General features: G+C 53.1%; 1 protein-coding gene across 1 annotated transcript in view; it reads left to right on the top strand.

Annotated features, from left to right (window-relative positions):
* Window positions 1–19,721, top strand: part of LOC311209269 (maestro heat-like repeat-containing protein family member 2B) — a gene marked incomplete at both ends in the record, with an annotated part of 35,493 nt that overhangs the window by 3,315 nt on the left and 12,457 nt on the right. Inside the window, 27 exons of the mRNA XM_084286533.1 lie at window positions 240–332; window positions 620–689; window positions 801–914; window positions 1,001–1,074; window positions 1,308–1,427; window positions 1,569–1,676; window positions 1,866–2,028; window positions 2,149–2,331; window positions 2,718–2,770; window positions 2,907–3,014; window positions 3,304–3,423; window positions 3,555–3,677; window positions 4,120–4,293; window positions 4,587–4,666; window positions 4,860–4,998; window positions 5,096–5,188; window positions 5,864–5,987; window positions 6,347–6,459; window positions 6,548–6,700; window positions 6,945–7,099; window positions 7,331–7,966; window positions 8,226–8,363; window positions 8,561–8,672; window positions 8,866–9,009; window positions 9,295–9,522; window positions 9,621–9,773; window positions 10,251–10,373. Of these exons, the coding sequence (XP_084142659.1) occupies window positions 240–332; window positions 620–689; window positions 801–914; window positions 1,001–1,074; window positions 1,308–1,427; window positions 1,569–1,676; window positions 1,866–2,028; window positions 2,149–2,331; window positions 2,718–2,770; window positions 2,907–3,014; window positions 3,304–3,423; window positions 3,555–3,677; window positions 4,120–4,293; window positions 4,587–4,666; window positions 4,860–4,998; window positions 5,096–5,188; window positions 5,864–5,987; window positions 6,347–6,459; window positions 6,548–6,700; window positions 6,945–7,099; window positions 7,331–7,966; window positions 8,226–8,363; window positions 8,561–8,672; window positions 8,866–9,009; window positions 9,295–9,522; window positions 9,621–9,773; window positions 10,251–10,373 (3,894 nt within the window). The remainder of the gene's footprint in view (window positions 1–239; window positions 333–619; window positions 690–800; window positions 915–1,000; window positions 1,075–1,307; window positions 1,428–1,568; window positions 1,677–1,865; window positions 2,029–2,148; window positions 2,332–2,717; window positions 2,771–2,906; window positions 3,015–3,303; window positions 3,424–3,554; window positions 3,678–4,119; window positions 4,294–4,586; window positions 4,667–4,859; window positions 4,999–5,095; window positions 5,189–5,863; window positions 5,988–6,346; window positions 6,460–6,547; window positions 6,701–6,944; window positions 7,100–7,330; window positions 7,967–8,225; window positions 8,364–8,560; window positions 8,673–8,865; window positions 9,010–9,294; window positions 9,523–9,620; window positions 9,774–10,250; window positions 10,374–19,721) is intronic.

Genomic DNA, 19,721 nt, shown 5'->3' with positions numbered 1-19,721 from the left:
CAACAGGGAGGTCAGTGGAGATGTGAGGCTCCCTCGGCTCTTCAGGCAAGGGAAGAGCAACCGTGATGGGGCCAGGCGGGAGCCAAGAGGCAGTGGGGCCAACCTCTGGGAGATGGGAGACTGCTCCCACCTCCCTGGGGGCTGTTTGCACGGGGAGCTCTGTTGCTGTGCACAGTTTCTCCATTCGCAAGTGGCTTGACATGGCTTCGGCCCTTTCTTCCTCTCCTGTTCTCTTGCAGAGCCTCCTTTATTTCCTGGAGGCCCTGGAGCAACTTCAGATCCCCGTCCCCAAGGGCAAGTGTCTTGCCATCAGCAGTGTCGTGTACAGCAAGGTAAGGGGAGCCTGCACCCACACAGCCATAGCAATTCCCTCTTGGCTGAGTCTCGGGAGGACTCCAGAGCCCCGAGTCTTTGAATGCTGCTCGGCCTTGGCTCCTGGGTGGCTCCTGGGTGCTCCAGACCTGTGCGTGTGTCCCTGGGGATGCTGTGGGGTGGGCTGGGTTTTGGCTGGGGGTCCTCTTGCCACGAGTGCCCAGGGAGATGAGAGCTGGCAGCGCCGTTTCTTTTTGGTCCCTCTCAATGCTGCTGGGACTTTCTCCAATGGACCTTGTTCCCACAGCTCACTGACGACACCAAAGAGCACAGCCAGGACCATAAGGCAGAGCTGAGCCAGTGCATCCTGCTGCAAGGTAAGGAGAGGAGCTGTGGCGATGCCCCGTGGTGTCCCGGCAGCTCTCTCCCAAAGCTCAGAAATGGGGGTAAGCTGCTTGCTAATGCAGGATGGGATTTCCTCCCCACAGCTCGGATCTGCCCAGAGGAGACGATCCTGTTCCTGGAGTCCCAGCTGGGCCACGAGAGGGAGGCCGTGCGCGTGGCAGCCCTGGGTCTGCTCGGTGCTCTGGCACGCTGTGACGGTCAGTACTGCGGGGTCAGGGCTTGGAGGGCTCTCTTCCGCCCTCTGGGCTGTGCCTCCACGCATGCCTCACTGGATCTCTTGCAGAGCCCGCGATGGCAGAGAAGCTGCCCCAGGTCGTGGAGGCTGTCAAGTGTGTGTGCAGGGACCCCAGCATCCGGGTGAGCTGTTTTGGGAAGGGACTGTGCCATCGGGGTTGGGGTGGGAGACAAACCTTTTCCCTCAGGGCAGAGGCAGAGCCTGGCAAGGCTGGACTAGAAGGGCTCTGACCTAGCCAGCCATTTCCCCGCTCCTTCGTGTTTACCGGAGGGAGGGCTGACGGCGAGAGGTAACGCCGCTGCCAGCATGGGCAGGTCCCTGTGCCCCTGTGCTAACCATACTTGACCCCTGGCAGGTGAGGAGGGCAGTTCTTCACTTCATCAGGGAGCTGCTCAGTGCCAATGCCCAGAGCTGCTCAGTGTGGGATGTTGTGGGCTACATCTTCAGCGAGTTCAGCCAGAGCTCGAGCAGAAGGGTAAGGACAGCGTGCAACATCTTCCCTGGGGAGATCTGCTGCCAGGAGGCTGGCATGGGAGCCTGCTGGGGCCACGCCTGAGCCTTCTGGGTCAGGAACTGAGAGCAACCGGGACGGGGGGTTCCCAATGTTGTCTTGCAGGCTGCGGGACTCCTGTCTGCCCAGGAAGCCCAGGAAGAAGGAGGTCTCCAAGGGCTGTGCATGGATGTTCTAGGGTCACTGGACATCTCTGTGAGAGGGATGGCCAAAGTAAGTCCTCCTCTGTCCTGCTGCTGCTGCTCCTCTCCTCTCCTTCAGGCCATTTGTTCCTAGCCCCCTTTGCACACCTGAAAGCTCCCCCCAGCATGCTCTGAAGTGCTCCAGGAGATGCACACCATCCTCCCCATCTCTGAGCTGAGGCAGAAATGCTGACGGGCTGAATTGTCTCATTGCCTACAGCTCCTGTGGCCGAGGCTGCTGATCTATGTGATGCCAGCCAAGTACACGGGCATGCTGATCCCCCTCTCACGCTGTCTCCGTGCCCTGGCTGAGAGAAATGAGCTGACAGCAGGGCACGAGCATCACGAACTGGATCCCGATGTCCTCAGCTCCCTGTTGCAAGGTAGGAGTAGCAACTCCCCCAATGAGCTCTGCTGACCTGTGTCTGCGTCCTGCAGGGACGGCAGCGTGGCAGGGCACGGTGTGGCTCGGCATCTCACCCAGCATTTCTTTCTCCCCGCAGAGACAACGCTGACTCCGCACAACTTGCTGGCTCGCCTGCTGGTGGTGGCGGGGTCTCCTTTTGCGGGCAGTGAACTCCAAGCTGCTGCCTTGCTGGTGATGCAGAGCCTCCACAGCAGGATCCACGGAGCTGTGGGGGCCACGTGGAACACCGAGATTCCCCTGCTGCTGCAGTACCTCCAAGGTAAAGTGCTGGTGGGAGAGGGAGGGGGAGGGAAGGCATGGCAAGTCAGCTTCCCAGCATGGCTAAGGGGAATCCCCGCCTGGTGTCCAGTGCTTGTTCTGCTGCCGTTTCATTTCCCTTCCGGGGAGCCAGCACTGAAGCTGGGGGGAGCGGTCCCACAGAGATCCATTCGTCCCGGCGCATGGATGGGGCCCTTCCCGTCCCCTTGGACAGCGTGCTGGTCCTGGTGGCACCTCCATGGCCCTGCTGGGGCGGTGCTTGTGGGGAGGGACGGACGGCTGCCTCTGGAGCGGGTGCAGCCACCAGCTTCCCTGGGCCAGGCCAGCTTTGCAGCAGCTCTTCTGTTGTGGCTTGGTCCCAAGCAAGGTTTTTTGTCTTCTTTCTAGGAGGAAAGGGGAACATCCCAGACGCTGTCGAGTGGGAGCGCCGTCTGCTTCAGGTACTGCCTGCTCTCCTCACACGGGCCACAGCTCTCGTGGAAGGCCACTCTGGCGTGGCCGTGTGCCTTGGCACTGCCTCTTCCTGCTTGTCAACGGCCAAGAACCATTCGCTTCCTCTCCTGTTCTCTCCTGCAGTTCCTGAGGGCATCCCTGGAAACCATCGGGGATGACGCCTGGACCAAGCGCCTGAGCTGTGCGCTTAGCCAGCGGCTGGACAGCTCTCCCAGCAGCTCTGGGGAGAAGGTCGGTTCCCTGCCCGGCTCTCCCCTGGCAGCGCAGCCACGGGGCCCCTGCCCACGTGCAGGGCTGGGGCTGGGGCTGCAGGCGGTGCTCTGCCCACGAGGGCTGTCTGCGCTGCTTCCCCAGCCCTTGCCCCCCGCGGCCTTTCCCTCCGTGCTGAGCGGGGCTGGCGAAAGCCCATCCCTGCGTCCGGGCTCGGCTGCTCCCCGTGCACTGGTGCCTGTCCTGCTCTGGCCCCGTTGCAGCACGCCAGGCTGTTGCTGCATCTCAGGCTCGGCTTTTTCCCTTGCAGGCTTTCCTGTACAAGGCTCTTGGGACAACGCTGGGAGCTTGTCAGGAACTCCCACACGTCCAAGAGAACCTGCTGCAACATCTGACGAGAGCACAACCTGAGGAGCCATCTGAGGCCCAGGTGAGCTTCCCTGCTCTGTCCCTGGGCCCTGCTCCAGGCCTTTTCCATCTCCTCATCGCTGCCCGCCACTGTGGCTGGCCATGTCTGAACGGCTGGGCCTGTGCCAACTGCCCCTCGCTCTTTTGTTGCAGGGAATCATTTCTCTCGTCTGCCAAGCCGCCGACAGCCACTTCGGCCTGGTGTTGGAGACACTGACAACATTTGCTGCCACCTCGTGCGGTGTCCGGGGCTTGAGGGTTTCCAGACACAGGAAGGTGAGGTGTTTGGGGTTTCACTCCCTGGCTTTCTTCCACCTGCTTTTCATCGTGGGCTGTGGGGGGCCATCGGGCGGATGTCTCACAGCATCTCCCACAACGCAGATGACCCAGGCCAGCAGGAGAGCTGAGGCCACTTGCAGTGCTGTCATGCTCGCCCACAGCAGCATGGCACTGCATGCCTCCAAGGAACAACTGCTCGCCCACGTGGAGGCAGACATCGCGGGCAACATCCTGCTGCTCTCCATCTCCAGCAGCCAGGTGAGAGCTCGGGGAGTGCAGGGGCAGGGCTGCTGGGTGCCCCAGCTCCAAGCCCTCCGTGCTAGGGCATCCTGAGCCGGGCCGTCTCTTTCTAAAGGTCCCCCGAGGAATGGTTTGTCCCAGCAGGAAGATCCAAGCCCTTCCCCTAGATTTCCCCCGTGTGCACATGTTCCTCTCGCAGCCCGTGGCCCTTCCTCCAGTTCAAAGGGTTTTCTTCTCTCTTGGGCCCCAGAACTTGCAGACCAATCTTACTCTGGTGCAGAGCATCCTTGAGGTCGGCTGTGCCATCCAGACTGTGGGGAACTTGGGCAGCTTCCATCCTGTCCTGAAGCACAAGCTGCTGCTGATCCTGCAGGTGAGTGCCCAGAGCCAGGGCTGCCTTGCAGGGGAGTTTGGGGCCATGCCAGGAGGCAGGAAGGTCTCCCTCCTGAGCTCCTAGAGCCGTGTCCCCAGCTGGTGGGGGGGGCCCTTGGGTGCTGGCAGGCAGTGGCCGTGGCTGGGCAGCTGCTGGGGAGCTGCTCCATCCTGCAGCGCCCCTGTGGGAGCTGCGGGAGCGCTGCAGCCAGTGTCTGGCAGTAGTGCCCGTCCCCGGGCAGTGTGCGAGAGCTCTCCTGTGCCCAATGCCCACTTGGCAAATTTCTCTTGCAGAACTTGCTGAAGACGACTCTCTGGGACTTCCCGGCAGCGTCACTGCACCTGAAGGTGATTCTGGCCCTGGAGCAGTGGAGGTAAGAGCGAGGAGCTGCGGGGGCTGTGAGGCGGGATGACGTTCCTCCTGTTGGGGAGCTCCCGAAGAGCAGCACTCCCTGCCACAGCCTAGGCTGCTTGGATTTGGGGCTGTCGATGAGGACAAGCCCAGATGCCATGCGACCCTCTCTGGAGAGCGCTAGGAACTCCTCTTTTTTGGCTTCCCCTTGCCAGCAAGCTGGAGATCTCGTTCAGCAGCAAGGAAATTTGCAGCCTGCTGTCTGACTGCTGCCGGGCCATCCTGCCACTTCCTTCAGCGGCTGAGCAGATTGGGGAGATCGGGAATGCAGAGGAGGCAGTGCTGCAGCTCCAGGTAACTTGCTGTCCCTTCCCTGCCCACCTCCCCAGCACAAGCTGTGTGCTGGCAGCAACCGTGATCCTGCATCTCCGTCCCTCTCCTCCGCTTTCAGTCTCTGCACATGGCCACGAAGGCTCTGGGCCGGCTCATGGCAGTTCTGCTCAAGACAAAGCCGAGCCCTGTCCACTTCGTAGACATCGCCGAGGTGAGTATCCACGGGGTGATGGGGCAAGCATCCCTCCTGCCACCAGTGGGGACCCTGGGGAGTTAGCAGAGGAGCAGGAACCTCCTGCTGCCACGCCAGGTTTTTGTGAGCTCGGGGAGGCCAAGAAGTGGGCCCTGCAGGGGGCAAAGCCAAGAGGCAGCCCCTGGCTGGCTGCAGCAGTGAGCTGGCTGCAGGGAAAAGCTCCTGGGTGGGAGCAGCTGCGTCTGAAGAGAGTGGGGCAGTGCCGCAGGGCAGGCCCTCAGGGAAAGTGCCAGGAAGGGAGGGAAATGGAGAGGGATGGCGGGCAGGGAAAGATGCCCCTTGGCAGACAGAGCTGCTCTGCCCCAGGTCCTGTGGTTCTGGCTCTCCTCGGACAATCCGTGGGTGTGCAAGAGGGCCCTGCAGGTCTGCGCCCAGCTGCTGGAGGACTGCAGAGATGGAGTCGCTTTTCAGGTGAGGAAGGATGCCCACCGTGTGCCCCCTGCTCCCTCCCCAGCCACCTGCAAGGGCCTGGCAGGGCAGCTCTGCCCAGCTGTGCACGGGCTGTGGGGTCCCCCAGTGCAGCGCTCTGGGGTGGCCCCTCTGCCCAGTCCTGGCCTGAGCAGGGCATGGGTGGGAGACGCAAGGGAGTGCTGGGGCCACCTCCAGCCCTTGTTCTTCCTCTCGCCCCTGCAGACAAGAGGTGCCTACCTGCCGTTTGGCGCCTTGGCGGGATTGCTGGGGCCTCTGACCTGTGAGCCCACGACCAGCTCCCGCCAGCTGGCCGCTGCCTGCCTCAGCTCCCTTCTCCACATCCAAGGTGAGTGTGAGTAGAGCAGGCGCCTGCCAGCCCTCTGCCCCACCTGACCCTAGCGGGATCCTGGGGGCTGGGCCCTGCCGCCAGGAGGGAGAGGAGAGGCACGGTGCTCGGCTGCTGTCCTGTCCCCACCCTGTTCGTCCTCCACCTCCCCAGCCACCTGGGGAGGGATCCTGGCAGAGGGCCACCCAGTGCCACCTGCCAGCAGTGTTTCCTGCAGCCGGGGGCACTCAGAACCTGGCAAGGGCCATCCTGCTGCACCGAGTTCAAGACTGACTCCCCTGGCCCCTTCAGCAAAGGCTGGGAAGGGAAGTTCAGTTGCCCTAAGTGGGACTCCCCTTTTCTCCCCATGCTCGTTCCAGCCAAGGCCACGAACAGGGTGTTGGAGACAGACGACCCTGCGAGCTTGTGTGAGGGGCTGAGTGCTCGCGGCGACACCTCTCAGCATCTCCAGACCTCCATCCAAATCGCAGAGGTAAAGAGTGCCCTCAAGCTTGCCTTATGTTCTGAAGAGCTGGAGCGGAGCCGTGATGGGATCTCTCCTGGTTCTTGCATCTTTCCAGATCGTTTGCAGAAACTTCCCCAAAGAGCAGGCCGCACACTTCATGAATGTCATCCAGGAGCCCTTCCGGCATGCCAGAGGAAGCCGCGTGCGTGCTGCAGGCAACTGGATGCTCACCTTTCTGGAAACGTGTGGCAAGGACATTGGTCCAGACGTAAGAGACATTTTGCCATGCCTTGGACTTTCTCGCTTCGGCTGTCGCACCACACATCTTGCCATTTGTGTGGTGAAGAAGCTCTCGGTGCAGAGTCAGGGCTCGGGCAGGGTGCTAGGGGTGAAATTTCGCCTTAGAGCGTGAAAGCGTGGCAAGGGAGCAGGCGTGGCTCATGGGCTGAACGTCCATGTTCCCGGAGAAGCGAGGACGTGCCAAGACGTTCTTTCTCCCCTGCTTCTTTCAGGTGCAAGGAATCCTCTCCACTCTGCACACCTGCACAGAGTCCATGCTGGAGCCCTCGTTCATGTACTTCGTGCACCATGCGGTGCTGATCCTGGCCCGCCATCACCAGGAGCTCACGATGAACGTCATCCTCGAGAAGTTTGTGCCTATGGACAGGTACATGCGCTCCTCCCTTTCCTGCTGGGCTCAGAGAGCCGTAGCTTGCCTCCCCTCCCCTAGGGCGATCCAAGGGGAGCAGCAGCTCCTTCTCCTCCACCCAAATGTCGGAGGTGTGCTGGTACCACTGGGAGGAACCAGGCATCTTCAGCCCGGCTGCTGAAGAAGCATGAGGTGAAGGCATCCCAGGTCACAGAGCATACGGGCTCACGGTTGCACGTCTCTTGGCAGAAACACACTGGAGCTGTGGAGGACTCTGGGGAGAGACAGCATTGGCATCGGTGTGCTGAAGCGCTTAGCGAGGAAGCTGAGGAGAGTGGGAGACGACAGCTCCCAGCCCAGCTCGTCCAGTCGGAGCTTGCACGCCCAGCAGCCTTCTCCAGAGTCCTTGACTGTACGTTCGGTGGCAGAGGCTTTGTGTCTGCTCCCCCACTCCCAGTCCGAGGGCAAGGCATTGGGTGCCCTTTGCAAGAATCTCTGGACACCGCCAGGACACTGCTGCAGTGTCTCAGTGGTAGCAGCTCGGGACAGCCGGGACAGCCGCTGCTCCCAGGCTGCAAGGCTGTCCTGGAGACGGGGCGTGCAGGCAGTAGAAGTGCCCCAGGCAGCCAGCGGGCCGGGGCTGGTGGCAAAGCTCTTGTTTAACGGGTGCTTCTCGGGTGGTCTCATTTCCCTGCAGGTCACCTGTGTCATCTCCGAAATGGTGTCCGTGCAGTCCAAGGAGGGGGTCCAGAGCTTGCTTCCCTCCCTCCTCCCTGGGCTCCTGCTGCAGCTCAGCAAGGCACTGGGGGAAGAGATGCTGTTTGCGCCCCTCAGCCCCTGGAGAGGGCACGCTGAGGATCAGCGGCAAGAGGGCAACGTGTGCAGGTCAGGAGCAGGAGGGGCAGGGCAAGGGGGGCTTGAATTGCCTAGCCAAGCATGGTTAGTTGCTTTCTGTCCTGCTTCCTAGGCGGGAGGCCACTCGAGGCTGCAGATTTGCTTTTTTCCTCCCATCCCTGTTTGTTTGGAGCTTGGGATGAGTGAAGAAGCGGCTCGTAAAGCTGCTGAGCATTCTTGCTCTGCTAAGTCTTCCCCTGCGGAACACTGCTCTGATCTGAGACTTCTGTGGCTCTTGCTCTTTCCCCAGGCCTTTTTGCGAGACTCTCATGTCAGTGCTGAGCAAATGCGCTGAGAAGAACTGGCTGACCCCGTTCTGGAGGCAGAAAATGTCGGCGCTGCTGGAGAGCCCCCGCACTTATGCCGAGGGCATGTGCCTCCTGACGAGGTGAGAGCCCCAGGGCAGCATCTCGCCTTCCTCTCGGTGGCTGCGCCCAGGGGAACGGCTGCCGGGGCCCTTTCCTGCGTGCTCGGGGAGCTCTGTGCAGGGCAGAGCAGCGCCTGTGCTGGAGGAGGGGAAGTCCGCGGTGGCAGCCTGCAGCCTTCCCACTTGACCGGGCGTTGCCCCTTGTGCTCTTTGTGCAGTGTCCTGGTCCGTGCCCAGCTCGTCTCCCGGGAGCTGATTGAGATCTTCTCCCAGTGGCTGCGCTGCCCGTCAGCAAACCTGCAGCTGACGGCCATGGCTTTCTTTGCTGAGGTGAGGCAGTAGGAGGGCAGGGGGGCTCCCCAGGGCTTTTCTGAAAGAGATTGCTGCTTGGGCTGCCTCTTGCTGTGGGGAGAGATGAGAAGCAAGCGTCACCATCGAGACTCCTTTGTCCGAAGCCTGCTTGTGTGCTGTGCCTGGGCTGAGGTTGTATCCTGACTCTCGTGGCTGTGTTGCTCTGTTGCAGCTGATGAAGGAGCCGCCTCTTGAGAAGAGGAACGTCCTGAAGACTCTGCGTGTCTTGGCTGAGAAAGCACACCACCAAAGCAGCACCATAAGGCAGCTGGCAGCGAGAGCTCTGGGCAACGCAGCCAGCAGCATGCCCGTGGAGGTGAGACGGATTTCCCTGCGCTCTGACTGCAGGGATATTCCCCTCCCTAGCAAGACCCCGGGGGAGAGCTGCTTCAAGGGCCTGGACAGAGCGGCAAAGGCAAAAGCAGGGCTCCTTCCTAAGGCCGCGCTCCCTTCCCTGATGCCAGCAGGGCTGCCGAGGGCAAATTGGGTGCCAAATGTCAGAGGAACAGTGCTTTGGAACAGAGCTGTCAGCCACGGAAAGAAAGAGCAGCCCTTGGAGGCAGGGAGAGCCCTAAGTCTGTGCACGTCTGTGGCTTTGCAGATGCGGAAGCACGGGAGACAAGTTGTCCAGGTGCTGCAACAGACCCTGGCGGACACTGCCTGTCCCGAGGTGGTTGCAGAAAGCATGCTGGCGCTAGCTGAGCTCGTGAGGGTGCTGCAGGCGGTGAACTTGGGATCGGCCTTTGAAGACATCGCCAGGTCCACCAAGATGTTCTTCGAGTCTGTGAGTGAACCCAGCTCTTCCTGCCGCTGCTCTGAGAAGCGTGGGGTGGGCAGGGGCCTGCACGCGCCGCCTGGACAGCCTCTGCTGGCTGAGTGTCTGCTTCGGCCTCGTTACCCAGCTGACAAACGGCTTTCTGGTTGCAGGAAGAAGAGTGCCTTCGCTACTCGGCCTTGCGCCTCTATTCAGTCCTGGCCTCCTCAGCCTCGACCAAGCGGTCGTTCTTTGCCGGAGAAGTGGCGGAAACATGGGTCAGCCTTTTCCTGCACCTCCGGGATCCCGACTTTGCAGTTGCCAGCGTAAGTGCCCTTGGAGCTTGCTCCCAAAGCCCCAGAAAGCTGCGTGGCCACGGCCGAGGCGTTCTGCCACTCCTGCCTGCTCAGCGGCTGCCGGGCGTCTCTGCAGATCCCCCCTAAAAGTGTTCCAGCGAGCCTTCCGCTGTGCTGCCCAGGGCAGTCTTACCAGCGAGCATCTCAGGCCTCTGGGCCCTTTTGCTGGCCACGCGCCTTCGTGCCTGCCTTTGCCTCCCGGAGCTGCTGCTCCCCTGGGAGCGGGCAGTGGGGAGCAAGGGCACGGATTCGGCCGCCAGGCAGCAGGACTGGGTCGGGTGCCGGCCTAAGGGATGGAGCAGGTCCCCTCTGCTGCCGCCAGTGCCAGCAAGTGCCCCTCGGGCAGACCCCGCAGGGTGGAGCTCAGCAGCACATGGCTGGCTGAGCTCCCTGGGCAGGTCCCAGATGCTGCTGGAGGAGGAATGACGGCACAACTCCCTTTTTCAGATGTGCAAGATCACCTTCAGTCTCTGTGCTCCATTTATGGGGCTGAGGCAGCCACAGGAGATCATCTCTCTCTCCGAGAGGCTGGGTGCACGAGAGCTGCAGGATGCGCTCTGCAGTTACCTGGTAAGTAAACTGTGCTCCAGCGAGACGTCAGGGCCCTGTGGCCCTGCCCTGGCTCCCTCAGGGGAGTGTGCGGTGATGCACGTGGGGCTGGCTGGGACTGGGACATGGCCATCCCTCCTGGCCACCCACTGCCTCTCCCCTTCCCCCTGCCCCAGCTGGCTGAGGGGCAACAGAAGGCATCTTTTTGGACCCCCGTGAACTTGTGCCTTCCTGTCTTGCCCTAGGCCAGAAACGCCCCCCCCATGTTGGAGAGGCTCCGTACCGTAGCCAGGAGAGGCTGCCTAGAGAACGGGCAGAGGCTGCACCCATCGACCTTCGAAACCCTTGGTGAGAGCCCGCATTGGAACTTACCACTCCCTTTCCTGACCAGAGAGCTGTAGGGGCCTCTGCTCTCTCTGTCCTGTTTCCTCCGGGCCCTGCCTTTGCAGAACAGGGCAGACACCGTGCTGTGTCCCATGGGCTGAAGACGGGGTAGACAGGGACGCAGGGCTTTGCCTTGCAACCTGCCTCCAAGTTCCTTCAAAAGCTTGAGCAACCATCAAGGAGTGATCTGGAGAGCCTTGCACAGTGGCTCCCCAAGCATGTGTCCCAGCTGGAGGGCAGGGCTGGAAGCCAGGGCTGTGGAGCGGTGCTCTGATGGTTGCCTCTTTGCTCTGTACTGTAGCTGCCATCCTGGCAAGGAGAAGGAAATGAGGCTCCGTCACATAGCAGGTTGCTTCACATGGGGCTGAGCTCCGGATCCGTGGGTCTGGGCAGAGGTCAGAGCCCAGAAGCAGCCCGGCAAATGCCCAGCACCAGGGGCTGGCCAGCCAGGGGGGAGCAGCTCCAGGGTGGCAGGGGGCACAGCTGCCTGGGCTGGCTGCTCACAGCTCTGTCTGTCTTGTTGCAGCTTTCCGGGGCCTGAGCAGCACTGAGGACACCCGAGTACGGAGAAGGCAGACAAGGCCCTCTGTGACTGTGGCACGCTTTGGCAATAAAACTCTGTACATGTACGTGGTCTCACCGCTCGCTGTGTCCTTGGGGAAATCCAACTCAACGTGGCCTCCCCTCTGCAGACAAAGGGTCTTTTTTGTAGGGCCGGGGGGCACGTTGGGGCCTGTGGGGAAAAGCCTGGCAGGATGCACAAATGGGTTCTGAAGGAGTTGGTGGACCTAACTGTGAGGCCTCCCAGGATTATCCAGCAAATGTCACTGCAATCAGGAGAGGCTGCTGACAAACGGGAGAAAGCAAACATCGCCCCTCCAAATTTGTTTCTCTAAAACTTCCCTGAAAAAGCAACTGCTTGCCACTCCTGTTCCCAACGTGTCCATTTCGTGAGAAGTGCAGAGAACGTATACTGCTCTAACCTGGATCTTATATCTACGTATACTACTACCTGGATCTTACCTTTTTCCCCCAGGTTTCACTAAAGAGCCCTTTGCACCCTTTGCACATTCCAGGAACTCATCTTGGGCATCTTTGGAAAACTGCTCTCCAAAGCAGTTCTCAACATATGCTTCTGGGATGGTTTTACTCGGGTGGGCAGCTGAGCTCCACCACAACCGCTCTCTCACTCCCCCTCCTCAAAGAGGAACAGGGAGAAAAGAGGATGCAAAGGGCTTGAGGGTTGAGATAAGGACGGGGAGATTGCTCAATAATGATCGTGACAGGCAAAACAGAGTAGGGAGACAGTGAAAATGCTGGAGACTGTGAGGAGAATGTGTGGCATTGTCATTGAGACAGGGCAGGGCCACAGGGCCCTGACGTCTCGCTGGAGCACAGCTTACTTACCAGGTAACTGCAGAGCGCATCCTGCATCTGGGGACTGGTGTACAGGCACTGCAAGAGAAACACTCTCTGTGGGCTTGTACAGAGTAGGAATCTCACCCACTCCTATCAAAGCAAACGTCAACCAGTAGGTAGGCCTTTCACAAGCCTAAGATTGCTTCCGTCTTTACCTCATGGATGAGGATGGAGTTTGGAAAAATGAAGAAAGAAGTAGGAGTAAATCAGAAAAAGGAATAAGAAAACCAGGGAATGAAAAAGGGGAAATAGAAAAGAAAGCATAATGAAAGAATGATAAGGAAGAACAATTTTTCTATCAAGGAGGAAAAGAAAAAGGAAAAGGGAAAAAAAGAGACAAAAAAAATATTAAAGAAGACAAAGTGGATCAGGGAAAGACGAATGTCAGGCCACTGGGTTTTGCGTAGCTTCATGTGTGTCTTGTTATGCAAATAAACTGTTTTGCATATATAAGAATAACTACAAACATCAGATTAAAAAATAATCTAATACTTCTAATTGAAACTAATTTAATACCACTTTTGAATGAAATCTTGTGTTTATTTAAAAGAAAAGCTTCCCACAGATATAGCTATGACTGTATGACCTCACCTGTGTCTGAGACGGATGTGTCTCTTGGGGATAGCTGGTACAGTCTCCAATGCTTATGTACTCTTCAGCCCCCTTGATGAGCCTAAAAATTAGTTCATATTATAATAATTACATGATTTAGGAGCAGAAGGCTTTCAAATACAGGGTTCCATGAATGGGTCTGATGGCTTGTGCACACACCTACCTCACATGCAGCCCCTTGACCTAGCTGTCTAGGTTTGTTTCCAAACACTCATAAATTAATCTATGAGTAAGGACTGTCTTAACACCCTTTTTGAGTTCTCACATTGAAGGCCTTTGCATGTTTCACTGTTAACTTTATATTTCTTGAAACATACTGTTTTCCCCATAATTTTAGCATTACTACCATGGAGATTTGATGCACAGAACTATTTATAAAATAGAAAATTATTCAATATTCATTAACTATCTAAATAATTTAAAAAACAAAGCAGCAGAACTCAAGGTCTGTCTTTGGAATACCTCAAAGAGATTTCTAAGGACAAAAGTAAGCATGGTTATACTTACTCACAGTTTACTAGTACATTTAAAAGTGTTTCATGCTATACAAGTATGGCATCTAGTTTCTTTCTAATAGAACTCCCCCCCCCCCAAAAAAAATAAAATAATACCTTCTCTTTCCTCATCATTATTAAAAATTTCATCTACTTACAAACTTAGAGCGTTGCTGGGATTTTGATCATTCTTACTATACTTTATAAAATTATTGTCTACTGTCATGGATTTTTTCCTTGCCTTTTGTTTCTATTATCGTTTTTTCTGTGCTTGTCACATTCATTCTATTCGTATTACTATCTATATCACCACTTCCCATTTTTATGACTCCAAATACAATTCATTATTCATATGAATAATATATATTATTTCTAATTGCTAATTTTATTTTATCACTGAAATGGGATGACATTTAGCCAAATATTTTCTTGATTGTGAAACTAATTTTTTTGGTCCGTGACTGAAATATATGCCTGAATTTAGAAGGTCAGGAGTAAATTTTAAAGAAAACCTCACTCACATCAACAAACAAAATTACCAATATTTTATCCAAGACTAAGTAAAAGACAAATATAGCTGCCTGTTTTGTACAACATATCTACATTTTGTTGCATCAGAATGCTACAGTCAGGGAAATAAATTTGTAGGTGAAAATATTTAATTGCATTTTAAATACAGTTTCTACTATTCTCAGTGAAAAATATGAAACCAAGTATTAAGAATCATTAGTGGTGTAGGATAATTAAAGTCTATACGTAACTGAGGATTTCTTATCTGCAAGTTTACTGTAGAGAGCTCCTTGGATTTCTAAAACAAATCATTGGGGACTGGACAAATGATATTTACACTCTTTTAATTACCCACTGAGATTAGTGTTTGTGGTCTATGTAAGTAGGTCACAAACATAGCAATGGAAATTAATCGTGCTATAGAACAGCAACAATTCATATGTTTTCTAGTCATAATTCTGGTAGTGTTTTCAAGATAAGCCTCCTTAAATAATTTATTTTTAAGAAGATCTATTAACAACATTAAAAGGACGCTTAAAAAACAGAACAAAACACCACTCTCAGTGGAAGCCATTTCTCTCTGCATTTATCAATTTTTACTTTGCTGTACAATTGCTACCATTCTAAGAGATACAGAGTCAGCACTCCATCATATATGCTCTCTGCGAAGAATGCATGCCCTTAGCTGATTTTTTTCTTCATTTTCAAGTAGAACAAATGGGACGTATGTCACTAGGAAAGTGTTCCGACCCTATTTTTTATGTCAGCTGTTACGCCAAGTTCAATAGAAATGTGCTGGACATGGGCACACACGTGTAATTCTTTTTTACCGTGCTCCAAACTTCGTTACTTTGCAATGTGCTTGCTGTCAGACAGTTCTTGCAACAGTGCTGGCACAACACAATGCTCTGCAAATGTCAGCAAAGAGCCCTGCCACATGCTGCAGCTTCTGGCAGCCCCCCACCCACCCCCATTAGGCTCAAAATCACACGATTTTAAGGAATTACCAACTGGCATGGGGTTTTTCTTTCATTATGCCCATTCGTTTTAGTTATTACATTAGTTCCATTTCCACAGTCATAGTTACACTAGTATATCAGCATTTCCCACTTCAGTTGTTTTCAGTGCATTAAAAATTACTCATAAATATTGTTTCATGATCAAATTTGGCATAACTTGCTTTACAGGTCAAGCAAACACATTTTTCTTCCACAGACTAAAAGCAAAATCTGTTTGATCATATTCAAGCCGTTCCATTAGTTGAAAAACATTTAGGCTTATTAATTTGGAGACAGCGTGCCAAGTTCTGCTGTTATTTATACCACCGTTAATCCAGAGTAACCCAACTGTATTCAGTAGATTAGTTTGAAGTTATATCTGTTTCTATTAAAAAAAAAAAAAAAAAAAAAAAAAAAAATTAGCCCCTTTAAGCTTTTAAAAAAAGGGCAGGGGGAGAAAAGGGTGGGAAAGGAGAGGAAAGACACACTCATTAGAAAAACTTGCCTGCTCTTTTCATGGTCAAAACGAGTTGGGGTATGATGCTTTGTTGCTGTGATACTTGCCCCAGGAAGGACAGCAATTGTAAATGCAATTCCCGGTGATACTTCTGCATTTCCAGTTCAGCTATGAATTTATTTTATTTAAATTATTGAGTAGCAAGAGGAAACTGGTGTCTCAAGGAGTAAGGCTGCCTCTCCTGAGTAAACTAACCTATTTCACATATGGAAGCAGTGATTAACACATGAAGGCAGTTTCTGCACTACGTTCAGACACAAGCCATCTAGATCACAAGAAAACCTCGAAGGTAAGTTTAACTATTCTGAAACCTGGTAACCTCTATCTGGCGCTAAAGGCATTTTACAAGATCAACACCTGCCATCAGGGTGTCTTCTCAGCCACATTTCCTGCTCAAGAATGCAATACCTGAACTTCTGCAATGATGTTTTAGAATACTTTGATCCAGGTCATCTATCTGGGGATCAAACACATCATGCTGGAATAACTCCTCGGTAGGTTTTCAAGGTTGCAAATACTGAAGAGCCGTTCCCAGGGAGGTCTCAGGCCTTTGCACATTACTTAGAGGATTTCAGGATTCCACAGCTGTACAAATCCTTTAATTAAAATTCCTCTGTGCACATTTTAAGGTAGGCTATGGTGTTCTTGATGTAGATGTGTTGGTTAACTGTTCCTTCCCTCTCCTACTCAAAACCCCATCAGCTTTGACAGGTGATAGTAGCCACCTCTGCTACTGAGCTGCATTTTTTGGCACCTTCCTGAGTGTCTGCATAGTCATACATCTCTTTGACAAGGATATTCCTGCTGCCTTCTGTTTGATAGCCGTGCCACTGACGGATTCCTTCTCCAAAATCCAGCAAGAAAACCCTTCCAACCCAAATGAAGATCAATAGCACCACACCTGAAGTTTTGATAAATACTTTTGATTGACCAATAATGACTAATTGCTTCGGGAGAGCACAGTAACTCTGATGACACTCATTTATCAGACAAGGGAGAAGAGAAACTTGGACCTTTATAGCAAAGTCAGCCATCTCACTTTAGCACCTATATTTTATTTTATACAGAGTAGGTCAGCAAAGAGAGCCCCTCCTACCCTGTTCACATTAATAGGTAAGCCTCTCTGAAGGCTGAGTGAGTAGCATGGATCTCAAAATGCATTTCATGTTCATGCCCATGGGAGAATGATCCTGCTTGGGGGCATACAGAGCTGGTAGCTGCACTTCTCTCAAAACTGAAATGGCTGTGGCTGAGATATGGGCCCTCCTACCATTGTCCCTAACTGGGGGGAACCTTCCCAAAGTAAGGCACAGCTCTCCCTACCTTCTGCTGGAGACATAGGACCTACCTGCTGCTCCGGCTGGTTCTGCCATGGAGCACAGGACACCCCGCAGCTGCAGTATCCAGGCTGACCTGAGGGTGGAAGTCCTGCAGAAGGAAAAGGGAGGCACAGAGGCAAGTTTCTGAGACGATGAAAACCCAAGAACACTGCCAAGGCCCAAATGTGGTGTTGCTCTGGAGGAAATACCTTGCTGTCCTCTTCCTGAGGCACACAGTAGTTGTGCTTCTGTCCTCTCCCCAGGTGTTAGTGAACCAAAGGCAGTAAATGGGCACAGCTGCTCTCTGTGGGCTGGGGAAATAGCAGGTACAACTCTTCCCTCCCTCAGATGTGTGCTCCATCTTGCCATATGTTAAAGCAATGCTAAGCCTGCAAACTTCTGTGCTGATTGACTGCTTTTGTTATTTCAAGATCTTTTGACCTGACAAGGACATCACATCAGGACTTTCTGTGCTGGCTTCTATAGGCTTCATCTCAACTGACGGTGAATTAAACCTCAGTGTTTTGCTCAGATTCAGGGCTTTGATTTACAGTCTCTGAATTCAAGGTCTGGCCGCTGAAGACCTTCCTGCATCCATCCTGCCTCTCTACTAGGGGTTAGCAGGGATGGCAGCATGGACCTTGTGTCTGCTCTTAGGTGCCACAGCTCATGTATGGCCTGGTGGATCAATTCCAGCCATCACTGCTCTAGCTCATGCAGTATTTTATGGCTTCATGCTGAGTGCTAGCTCTGGGACCTAAGAAGCAAATGCACTACACGCTCTGTCTTTCCTGTGCTGCAAAGTGACACCTTATCTCAGAAGGCACGGCGGTCAGAGGGGTGATAATCTTTCAGTTACCACAGAAAAACTGTTCAGGACTGGAGGATCAGAGCACTTGGACACAAGAGGGAATGAGCGATTGTCTCTGCGGTCAGCTCACTGTTAAATTTACCGCTGTCTGCTTACACATCTCCATGTAGCTCCAGAGAGGAAGCCACTTACCTGACACCTGCAAGATTTCATGCTGTGCACAGGCTTGAGTAAAACGCTCTCGATTTCAGGGTGGTGGCCACAGTGGTCGGCAGCCTGTGAGACAAACCTGCTTGGCATCCAAGGGAGAAAAGGCTGCACTGGACCTCTCCCTTTGTGTAGAAACACCATGTCTGAGCTGGCAGGCTGCAGCAGCTGATGCTCCATCTTCATCTGAGCAGGCTCCATGGGGTTTTGAACTGCCACCTGCACTTAGGGAACCCGAGTCAGACTTCAGGTGCCGTGGGTTGTTGTCAGCATGGAGGTCAAATGCCTATAAGAGCAGCATCTACAGCAGGGATGTAAAGGTATTAAAGGTATACACATACATCACCTACAATGCTGCCTTTTACACCGTGATAATATATTTGCCACTTTTACTTTAAGCAGTAGATGATATGAACTTAACTCGTCCCAAGAGAGTTCTCAAAGCCAGCTCTATATACATAGATATATAGCTCTCTTGTCACCGTTAGCACAAAAGAGCATACTGATGAGTACGTTCAGATCCCAAGACCTGGGTTTTACTTCTAAGGTTGCTGGTTATTATTCTGGCAAATCATCCTGACATTAAGAACACTGCTCCTCAAAGAGCAACTACAAAAGCCCCAGCCTGATCCTTGTTAACAAACTGCTGATGTTGTACGAAATACAGGGAGGAAAGCAAAACAAATGCATGCATGAACATTCCTGTAATAATTCCTATCTAAATGATAAATAATTAGATAATATTGACTCCCATGGGTTCTTGGTGAGGCACCTGGCCTCACCCGCTGGCTCAGACCAGCTGTGGTGGTGAGAGGCTGTTGCCTTCCTCACAACCCCTGTGCTCTGCAGAGAGAGAGATGCTAAACACCTGGTTCTTTCTTGGTTTGGTCAACACCGTTATTCTTAATAAACCAGACAGAAAGGGTGACAAAGCCACTTAAAGGACTGAGTGAGAACATAGTCTGTTCCCCTTGTTTGTCTACACCAGTTTTACCATGGAAATCACCACCTTTTATGTACCTACGGTTAAAGCAAACTGAAGTGATTAGTTCAGTATGTAGGGTCTAGGCCATCAAGGTCCTTGAATATAAACAAATGCCATTTGTTTATGACAGATGAAAAGACAATGAAAACTATCATCCCTGGTGGATCTTTTCAGTACCCTTCTCTTCTCCACGCTCCTGCCTCATAAGCGTGCTGCACATGCATAAATGTGCCAGTATTTGTGCATAATTATTGTCATAAACTTGTGCAATGTGAACTGCCACTACAAAAAGCAGGTTTTACACTGCTCAGCGATAGCCTTTTCCTTACAGTACAACACATCAGGACTGTGCTAGAGGACAGAAGCAGATGTATTTGTTTACACATCTTTGCAGTGGATATGTTAGGAATGTGCACTGGCTTCACTCGCTGCAGTATCTGGAAGTAGATAGGCACATCTTCTCTTCCCAAACACCGCTAAACAAGAAACAACCTATAAATTAAGGGCAGTCAGTGGATGCTCTTTAGGCAGATTAGAAAAGTGGTTAATAGTTGGCAGCTGTTTTCCTGGTTTTGTGACGACTTTTCCTAACATTATGCCTCCTATTCAGAGTTTAAATATGAAAGAGGAAAAGAGAGGAAAGAGGTCTTGGAGGAGAGTGCCTGTTATCATGTTCCTCTGATAAATATTTAAACACCCACCTATCAAGTTACAACTCAGTATTTCTTACTGCAATAGGTTTCTGGCAATACACTTTAAATTACCCATTTTGTAGCTGTCTTCACAAACAAAGCAATTCTGGCCAATGACAGCAATAATTCAAAACAAATGCGTATTTGTTTCCAGTGCAAAGTAACAAATCCGTGCCGTCCTTAGGCCATGGACTTACAATTTCTGGAATTGTTCTCCCAGATTTTTCATTTAGCTTTTTTTTTTTTTTACTCTGCTTAGGTACATTTATTCCTACATAGCACAGTTTTAACTATGGTCTGGGAAGAAAAAAGCCATGTAGCCTTTGTGCGGCTCAGTTTCCCATTCTGCAAAGTGCGAATTGCAAAACTGAACTGTGCTCAAAAGATAAATTATAAGCTTAAGTAATTCATGCAGAGTAAT

The sequence above is a fragment of the Netta rufina genome, assembly GCF_964035555.1.
Source record: "Netta rufina genome assembly, chromosome: 4".
NCBI lineage: Eukaryota > Metazoa > Chordata > Aves > Anseriformes > Anatidae > Netta > Netta rufina.
Note: the sequence above shows the minus strand (reverse complement) of the source record. Positions and strands in the feature narration are given on the sequence as shown.